General features: G+C 36.3%; 1 protein-coding gene across 1 annotated transcript; it reads right to left on the reverse strand.

The window, feature by feature from the left end:
- Positions 1-5,081: 5,081 nt before the first annotated feature.
- On the reverse strand, positions 5,082-6,711 carry LOC148293955 (putative aspartyl protease At4g16563). The gene has a single exon (XM_088254229.1). It carries the CDS (start codon positions 6,531-6,533, stop codon positions 5,148-5,150), a length of 1,386 nt encoding a protein of 461 aa, XP_088110355.1. The 5' UTR covers positions 6,534-6,711; the 3' UTR covers positions 5,082-5,147.
- Positions 6,712-10,593: the final 3,882 nt, after the last annotated feature.

Consider the following 10,593-nt stretch of genomic DNA (forward strand, 5'->3'; position numbering starts at 1 on the left):
GGGTGATGTGGGGGAAAAACTTAGTCGCAACGGAGATAACACTATTTTGCTATCCCCGGCTAATAATGCTATGCCATGTGAAAGTGTTATCACGCATGTCATAATGTTATTGGCCTGGAATAGAGAAATAATGCTATCCTCATTTCATGAAAGTCTTTCTCGTGATGTTGGGGTTGTGGTAAATGGTGGTTGCTACGTGGCTGGTGTTGTTTACGTGGTGGCTTGTTGGATGGCGCCTAGGAAAGAGGCAACTGATGATTTTCCAAGTTTTTAATGTTTTTTAATACTCTAATCTAATTTTTTAAAGTTGTTCCATGCTACATTAACTCTTTAGAGTACTTTCACCTATTTTCCATGGCAAAGGGCAAGGGTCGGTACTGTTCATGTGAATAGTATCTACCTTAGCATTTTTTTTTTTTGCGTTTCCATCCATTGCCAGGGCAACCTAAGGGCAATTTCTATTCACACAGGATAAATTTTATTTATACCTATGAGATTAATAAATAAAAAATTGCTAGGTGTTTATAAATATTTAAAACAATTCTGAATTTTTTGATATTTTTTTAAAATAATTTTTTTCCCTTTTTTTTCTTCGTTGATGTCAAGATGGCATCAATGCCCCGAGGCAATAACTCGGGTTGTTCTTGCTTTGCACTTATCCAGTCTTGGTGGAGCCCACCTCCTGTCACGATTGCAATTGATTGGTGAAATGAGTTTTTCCTGCCCAAGGGGCCTTTTGTCATGGCAAAACCCGTTGTTGGAACTGCTCTTAAATAAGTCCAGTTTCTATAAAAAAAATTATATTAGGCGTGGGTTATGTATGTCCTTAGAAGTCATTTTACAAAGGAATAAACTTATCTTTAAAATTTTAAAGATAAAGTAAGTGGGAAAATAAGACACAGGTGGAAATATTAGCACTCAATTTGTATTATCTTTTTTAACTTAAACTTAATTACGAGACAATATTCGCCAATAACAAGGAGAGATTGCCTGCATCTGCATGTGGTTGCCTTGGTCAGTTTAATTTCCATTGGCAGTATTCTCTGCAGTCTATGATGATCAAGCCACATAAGTACAGAGATTGCTTTTCTTCTATGGCTCCCACTTTGAACTTTTTGCACGTCTCATTATGATGAGAATTCAAATTAAGCACAAATACTTTGATGTGGTGATGGTAAAGTTTTGAAGTTTTCTTTAGATATTACGGACCATTCATTTGCTTTCACTATCAAATAATTTGTTTTTCGTACTCGTTGTGATTTCATCCCTTTCTCGTAATCGTAAAAAGAATATCTAGTATCACAAAGGCGTGATTGTCACGTGTTGAAAACGTAGAGAACTATATTGGGATATGAAGAATGAGAATCGATTGATTTGTTAAAATTGAATGAAAAACATATCGAAGTAGAGAACTATATTGGGAGCGCGATAATGTAAATCTAGCTCTAAATTCACATTTTGGACAACAACAGATTTAATTAATTTGATACTTGCAATGCATTTAATCTAGCTCCATTTCATCTTATTTCGTCTTTCATATACAAACAAGTAGTACTTCTACCAGGACTGCTCTGTAACCAATAACATATAAGTTATAGAAGAAGCAGCATTTTCGTTAGTATTTATTGGATCAACTATCGTAAATTCCCCAAATTATGGGGGTCATTACAAACTTATACTCAATCTTTAAAAACCCGTTTGACTGGTACCCAAATTTATAAAAACCTTATAAATGAGACTCTCCGTTACTCAAATCGTTAATAAGTCTGTTAATTCTTATGTGGCAAATGTGAGTCTCATTTTTTTTGCTCTTGCAAGAAATTAAGAGCCATGTTCATTGGCTGTGTATGTATAAAATTAAATTTGAAAATGAATTTAATTCATTTAAAGGTTCTACTCCGGTAGTTATTAATAGTCATATACAAATAAATTATTTTATTCTTGTTGTCCTCATCAAATGTAATTAGGGCTATATTGGTGCCAAAATGTGCAAATGTTTGGAGCTGAATTTGTGAAAGGTCAAATTCTGGTTTATGTGAAGTTTATTGAATGGCTTTTATCACAAAAAGTCTATGAGGTTCACGAAACTATTAGGTTGAGTTATCACAAAACAAAGTTTATTTAATTTTTCAATTATACCCATATGAAATCAAATAATAAAAGAATGCATTTAATGATATATTGTAATTCTAAATTATTAGAGCATTCACAATAGGCTCCTTAAACCGCCTCTTTAGACAAATTTTAGGGAGGAATTGGAAAATACAACTCCAACCATGCTCCCTATCCATCTCCTAAAATAGGGAGACTTCTAGGAGCTCCTAAATCTGAGGAGAGAGAAATGACTTCTAGTGGCTCCCTATAATTTAATGTTGTTTTATTTAATGAGTATTTCAAACCTTTAATTAATGCTAACTATTTTTATATATTATTTTTTAATAGAAATTGCCCAATTAAAAAAAAAAAGTTATATCATTTATGACTCCCTAAACTAGAGAGCATGATTGGAGTTTAAATTTTATAGAGAGCTCATAAAATAACTTTTATATGTTTTTAGCTAAAATTTAACTGAAAAATAGTAAGCATAATTGAAGAGCATCCTTAATTGACTCCATAAACCACCTTCTTAAACAAATTTTAGGGAAGAATTGGAAAAATACAATTCTAACTATGTTTCTGATCCACCTCCTAAAATAAGGAGACCTCTAAGAGCTCCTAAATCTCATATAGAGAGAGAGAGAGAGAGAGAGAGAGAGAGAGAGAGAGGGAGAGCTCCTAGTGGCTCCTTATAATTTAATATTGTTTTGTTTTATGCATAGTTTAAACTTTTAATTAATGCTAACTATTTTTTATAACTCCCTCAACTAGGGAGTATGATTGGAGTTCAAATTTTATAGAGAGCACCTAAAATAACTTTTGTGTGTTTTTAGCTAAATTTTAACTAAAAGAGAGCATGATTGTAGATACTCTTAACAGGGACAAAATGGTAATGAAAAATGTGCATTTAATGCTAGCCCATTTTCCCAAACTTTTTCATGGGAAGGGAAAATGAAACCCAAGGGTTTTCCCATGTGCTAGGCAACCATTTCTCATGCATGGACTTACCAAACATGGGAAAGCAATTGATTTCTCATCCCCAGGTCGTCTTTTCCATAAACTAAACGTAGCCTTAAGGTTAATATGTGTGCCCACAAATAGTCCTTGTTGTGAGTTTCCATCAAAAGTTCTATTAGTTTGTTGATGTGGCGCTTATGTGAAACCCACATATCCAAGGCCATACTATTGTAGTATTCTATAATTTCTCATACTATAGTGTTAGTGCCATATGAATTTAAATAAAGTATATATTTTTTAAAGTTCATTAAAAAAATTTGATTTTTTATCGCAAATGATCTCGGAAATTCATGAAATTATCACATTTCGTCCTTCAATGTTTTTGTGACATTAATGGTCCATAAGTTTTTCATGCCAAAAGTTGCTCAAATGTTTTACTTATTAAAGCTTGCACTGTGCCATTATTTAAATGGAAATTTGTTGGATCAGATTTGATTTTGTGAGAATGAAATAGATGATAACTTTTATAAGAAAAAGAGGACTTGGGAGAGAAAAATGGTGTTAATGTTTATAGGAATATGTGAAAACATAAATGTACAGAAGGAAAATAGAGTGGTAAAATTAATTAAAAATTAATCTTAAAAAAAAAAAAACATTTGCCAGAACGATAATAAAAATTAAATTTACTATATATAATTTGTTTTCACAAAGAGAAAGAATTAGTTTGTTTAATCTCAATCATTCATGGTAGCCTAATCTAATGGTTGAAAATAATTTATGGTGCCACAGATTCCCATATATCCACCCTCATACATATGTATATGCATGTATTCAAATTTTATGTTATCTGCAAAGGAAAATCGATTAACGTTGACACTGGTTTTACCTCCTTTATCTGATCATTGTTTTTTTTTTTTTTTTTTTTTTTTGTCTTTTCATTTTGAGGATTGTTCTCATGATTCTTTCTAATTGGTTTATTCAAATTCATAATATATAACATTGAATTATAATTTAGCATTTTATATACATCGAATCGCATTTAGAAACATATATGGTTTTCTTTCGAAAACCCCAAGTATTTTTAATAATCAAAATTCAAATTCAACCTTCTGATTCTCATATATAAATTCAACCTTCTGATTCAAAAACCACTATCAAGTGCTTGTCTAACTAGTTTGAGACTGCTTTTCTTGAAAGCATTTCTGCTCATAAGGACTTTTATTATAAAGATGTTGAACTTTTCATAAAAAAATCTAAGTGCTTCCTTGAAAAAACACTTGAGAGTGCTTCATGAAGAAGCACATATAGCAAGTGCTTCTTCAGAAATCCCTTCTATACTTTTCTGTCAAACGTTGTCAAAAGTTCTTTTGGTTGTTAGAAATCACTTTTAATCCTTCTAGGAGCACTCCCAAACAGGCATGCTAATATATAAGCAAGTTAAAAGCTTAGAACGAGAGAGACTAAGAGAATTGTAACTATTGAGCTAACTTTCCTGAGAAATCAAAGAGAGGTAGCGAGGGAGATGGGAGTGCCATCCTTTTTTCGTTGGTTGGCTAACGAAAAAAGTGCATTATTTAAATTCTTGATTAGAGAGAGATGAGCATACAACAACAGTTGTATTCTCTCTTCACAAGTGCATTATTTCTTGATTAGATTGATAATGGTGAATTAGTTAGTATACTATCTTTCTTCTTATCGACATGTTTTAGTTTTACCATGTTCTTCTAGCTCTAAAATATCACAAATGCCAATCTGTAAAAATAAATAAAATAGAATTACTATTGACACAATAAAAATTAAATTTTTATTAATTATGAATAGACATGTCAACATGTGATTGGTTGAATAAGGAGTCATTGGTGGAATGCTACATGATAAATAAGTCTTATAGGTTTTGTCCTATCGAAAGTTTGTTACGATTAACGGATTGAGCTCTCTTACGAACCGATTCACTAAAAGTGGAGGATGATTGTGGAGTGCAAATTATGTTTATTTTTATTTTTCATGTACTTTATGAACCAGGTGGGTTTGATTCTCTCATTCTGCACAGATTTATTATTTGATAGAAAAAAACAAAAGAAAAAGAAAAGACATCAGTTGCATTGCTGTTGCTTGAACCCAAACCTCTCATTCTGCAAATCATACTCCACATGGTAATTCTGCATTTGGAAACTCCCCAGAATTATAGAAGGCCCAGACGAGATCACAGGCAAATTATCACCCCGAATCGTCAAGCACAGCACCTTCCAACCGGCCGGCGCCATGTAATTCTCCTCCGGCAGCGCCATCTCAGCCCCTCCCTTGAAGTGAAACGTCACGCTTGGAAACATCGGCGTTTCGATCCCGGAAACATTATAGCACGGCCTCAACCTAGTCAAAGCCTCCACTTCCTCCGCCCTCTTGTAGCCCTTCATCAGCTTCTCGAACTCTCCCGCCACGAGCTCGAACACCTCAGGCGCCATATGCGTGAAGGTGGTCCCGGAATCGACTATGGTCCCGCCGGAGCCGTTCTTGTCAGGCCTTAGGTACCTGTACGGAATCTTCACGCGCCGCCCTCCCACAGTGATGCGGCTGAGGCCGACGTAGTAATAGGTGAGGAAAGCCCCCTTTCCGGGGACTTCTGGGTTTTTCACAAACGGCGTGTAGCTGATGCCTTTAGTTTTCTTGACGGAGTCTTTTCCGCCGACGAGGAACAGTGAGCTGCTTTTGTTAGTGTCGTCGAATAGGCGAGAGAGAAGGCAGTAGGAGAATTTTTTGACGGCCAATTGGGTGGGGAGAGAAGCTGGACCGCGGCCCAACCCGGCAATGCCAGCGGCTGGTTGGTCGGAAGCGCGAATGGAGCAGCCCACAAGGAAATCGGGTACGCGTCGATTAGGGAGGTGCAGCGTTTCAGAGAGTAGACTTCCACTTGTGTCGCCAGAGCCGTAGGGGTATGTGTACCAAGGGCATCTCCGGGTACAGTTTTTCGAACCGAGTTTGCAATCTGGGCAGTGAATTTTCGGGTAAACCATAGCGCATTTGGGGTTCAAGCAGGCGAGGGGTTCGGAAGATGAGGACAAGTTGGGAATAAAAGATTTGACTTCGGCGGTGTTGTTGAGGTAAGTGGAGCAATTGATGCACTGGTAGTTTTTGCCGCAAGGGAACCAAGTTAAATCACTACCAGTGTCCATCATGAAGGGGAGGGTTTGGGGAGGGGTGCCAAAGCTCAGGGGTATGGAGTAGCCTCCATAGCTGTTGGAGAAGAGTGGGGTTTTGATGTTGGTATGAGGAGGGGTAGTTTGGGGATTTTTGAGGTGGTGGGCTCTTTTTAAAGAGGAATTTGCTAAGTAGCTGAGGTGCTGATAAGGATCTGGATGTGGGTTTTTGGGTAAATGTGAGATGGGTATGGTGATAATATTGGAAGAAGTAATATACGGTAGAAGAAGTAGAGAGAGAAAGAGCAGCAAAGAATATGAAGAAGATGATGAGGAAGAAGCCATGATTTTGATAGATTGGATAGAGGAAGCTTAATTTTTATTGTGGTTCCAGTTAGGTTCGATGATGAATTTTGCCAGCTTCAATCTTTGATACCAAACAGGTGTCTTTGTGCATGTGTTTAAGCAACAGAAAGAAAGACTTACATGTCCAAACCAAAAGAATAGATGAGTTTGGTTTCTACTTGACCTTAGCAAAACAACAATTTTGTTTGGCAGCTTGTAAATCCTCTTTTGGGTTGAGGTGTTCAAATTCCAATTCCAATCCGTGCTTACATGTCTCTCTCTCTCTTTCTCTTTTTTCACTTGGTTTTCCCAATCTCTCTCTCTCCTCTTTCTTTTTTTTCTTTTCTTGCTCTCCGCCAATTTTCTTCTACCCCTCAAGTGCAAAAAAAATTACTTGTAATGGGGATAATGTTGTTTTGTTATCTCAGGCTTAATTCAATGACACTTGAAAAAGTTAACCCACATGCCGTTGCATTATTGGTCGGAGATAGCAATAAGTGTAATCCTCGTTGCATGAGAGTGTTTCTCCCTCAAGTGAGCATGATCACTTTGCATGAGAGTGTTTCTCCCTCAAGTGAGCATGATCACTTTTTTTATTTTATAAAGTTCGTTTACATATACCAAAAGCAGTGCATATATAGACTTATTAGAGACGAGTCCTCTTCATATGTACATCATTTAATAAAAGAAGTTGATATTAAAGGTGTGCGATACAGTTGAGATAGGATGTGTGGGAGCACATATTTCTGCAACCAATAAACGGGCAACACATGAAAAAGCAATATTCCTTAGGTCAACTAATTACCTTAATGAATGGGAATATCTCCCCAAATCAAGGATGAGAGTTCCACCAAATCTCATTGGTAATTCCAATCTCCTATTTTTGGATAAAAATAATCCTAATTAAATAAAGAATTTATTCTTCAAACCCTAACCTACAAGAAGTCTATAAATACATGGCTACACAACACACAAAAGGTAATTCCAGATCCCTAACAAAATTGATGTCACACCTCTCTCTCTCTCTCTCTCGCCGCCCCTCTCACTCTCTCTCTCACACGGCACCGACCATCCGGCTCTCCTTGTGAGAGAAGACCTCCATCCTTTTCATTACTTTGTCGTATGTTTCTCAAGATCCAATTAACTAACTTAGGCATCAGAGGGTTTTTAACCAACACCCCGTGGGTGTGGTCAATTTACTCCGGTCTGTTTCGTAGGGATCAAGGAGGAAGAAGAAGGAAGTTCGAGGGACAAAGAAATCATCAGCGTATTCCCCGTATGAATATTCGCACAAACATGATGTTTTTTCTATTTATTAATTTTTGGGAAGATGTGTGAAGATCAAATTTTGGGGTACCTCAAGATTTTTTTGATATAATTAATTTAAATTGGCTTTTTATCACAAATGGTCCTTGACGTTTACGAAATTATCACGAATGGTCCTTGAGGTTTTTTTGTGACACTAATAGTCCTTAACGTTTGGACTTTTTATCACAAATGGTCCTTGCCGTCAAAAATTCTATTATGTGTATGATGTGGAAGATAAGTGGAGCCCACATGTACAATCACATCGTGACATGTGGATTAAATAAATAAATAAATATTTTTTTATTATGAAAATCCATTAAAAAAACCATTTAGAGAGTAGAGAGAGAGAGAGAGAGAGAGAGAGAGAGAGAGAGAGAGAGAGGCTAAATGGTTTTTTAATGGATTTTCATAAAAAAAAAATATATATATTTATTTATTTATTTAATCCACATGTCACGATGTGATTGTACATGTGGGCTCCACTTATCTTCCACATCATACACTTAACAGAATTATTGACAGCAAAGACCATTTGTGATAAAAAGTCCAAACGTTAAGGACTATTAGTGTCACAAAAAAACATCAAGGACCATTCGTGATAATTTCATAAACGTCAAGGACCATTTGTGATAAAAAGCCATTTAAATTAAATGGAAGTAAAAGATGGTATACAGCCACACCAATTGTGAAGTTTGGGTGTTAAATTGTCAAAATTTATTCTTTGATTGGCTAATGCGCACACTTGTATCAATCCCAGGAATATTTATAAAAATTTGCTAAATAAATTTTGTTAAAGCGTAAAATCAACTTGAGATGAAATGGGCTAAATATATATATATACCAAAGTATCTTTTCACCCACAGTCTGCGCGGCTACATAAGTGAAAACTTGCTAACTGGATATCGTAGTGGAGCAAATAATGCTTAAATTGAACACTTCATTGATGTTAGCCCTTTGAAATTAGGAAAAGAAACAAAAAAAAAAAAAAAGACAGCCTCATACGAGAACTAATACTTGAGACCAAAAAAGTAAAACCCATAATAGTTCTTTACGCATTTTGTGAATATGAGTCTAACAAATTATTGTGCATAATTAATTTGAACACATGAAATGTTATTCAAGTCTAATTACAATATAAAATGGTAAAGCTCGAATTTCACATAACAACTTCCATAATAAGAGTGTCCACCTCTCATTCCATGTATGTTATTAAAAAGTTTGCTCATCGCAACCTTAAGACACTTCTTTCAAGAGAGACTAGAATTGTCGCCAGTGCATTGAGTTGCACCATAAATTGTATCATTGTTCAAAATCCCAAACTTTAGCTTCCCATGAACAAAGAAGAGTGGACTAAGAGGAGCTTGAATACATAATTTGGTACTCATGAACCTTTTTATCGAATAAGGGAGAATCAATGAATTCTTTATTGTTCACATACACCCCATTTATCGTGTCTCTTAAACCAAAGAAAAATGCATTTGAGTATTTTAAGAGGCAATTTTCATACCAAATTATAGCTCTCCTTGCTTGTAAGGGTATTGTCTGAGGATCTCTTCGCTTACTTCTCCTATACAACTTTCGCAAAGTATGTATGAGATCAATGACGGACCCAGGAATTTTTATAAGGGTAGGCTAAATAATTTTTTTAGAGGATATATATTATAGGCCTTTTTTCTCTTGAAACAAAAATGTAAATAAGTGTGCTCCCGTCTCTCATTCCATGACCCTTTTTTATGAGTTCACTCTTTGCATCATCAAGACACTCTTCACAATTAAAGTGGGAAAGGTCACGAGTTCAGGGTTTAGGTCCCAAAAAGCTCTATACGACTCTCTCGAACCCTAGGCCCCCTCCTTGGGAAACACTTTTAGTGCTGCACTGGGGGATAGGAGGACTTTGTTCCTCCTCCCCTTTGTGAGAGTCTTCTCTGTCCTCCGTGGGAGTTCATTCTCTCCTCTGTGAGAGTTTATGTTACTTTTCTTGTTGTTTTGTATTTCTTTCTTGTCTCTCTGAATCTCCTCTCTCATTCCTCCTCATCCCCCTGATCTCCCTCATCTCTGACTCCTTTTGTCTCCAAACGCCCCATCTATCCATAACATCTCCCTCAAGTTCTCCTCTTCCCCTTTCCCTATGATTGACTTATTAGTGTCTTGGCTTGTTATTGCTGCTACTCTCCCCCTACAACCCATGCTCAAATCCGAGTCTTAGATTTTGTGTTTATGGGCTCTGTAGTTCTGTGGTCTCTGTTGACCAATTTATGGATCACTTGAGTATGATGCATATTGGTGGCTTACTTCCTCAATTTCATTCTCAGCAGATCCCTCTTCATGGCTCCTCTGTCCTTTGGTTTCTTGATGGCGGCAGTGATGACGACGACGACGGCGATTTGGGTTAGATATTGTACTTGGGGTTTCTGTAATTTGGGGTTATTTTGTTGTATTGTGCAAGTACTAGAGTGGACATCTCTTTAAAAGGCCACGAGTGCAGTGAGCTACACTATAAACTGAATCTTTATTCCCAATAGGTTGGGTTCCGTGAGCATGTAGTTGTTGGTTACAAGCAGCCTCATTACATATCTGAGTTAATGATTGATTAACTTTGTCGTCAAATAACACCGGAGCATTATACATGTTATTATTTGTCAAATAACCGCTTTAGTCATATCTGGTACACGAAAGAAGTTTGAACTTGAGTATTTAAAGAGACAATCGTCGTATCATATTATACCCCCTTCTGCGTCTCAAGGCATAGCTT

Source organism: Prunus avium, chromosome 6 (assembly GCF_965620075.1).
Source record: "Prunus avium chromosome 6, drPruAviu1.hap1.1, whole genome shotgun sequence".
Classification (NCBI taxonomy): Eukaryota; Viridiplantae; Streptophyta; class Magnoliopsida; order Rosales; family Rosaceae; genus Prunus; species Prunus avium.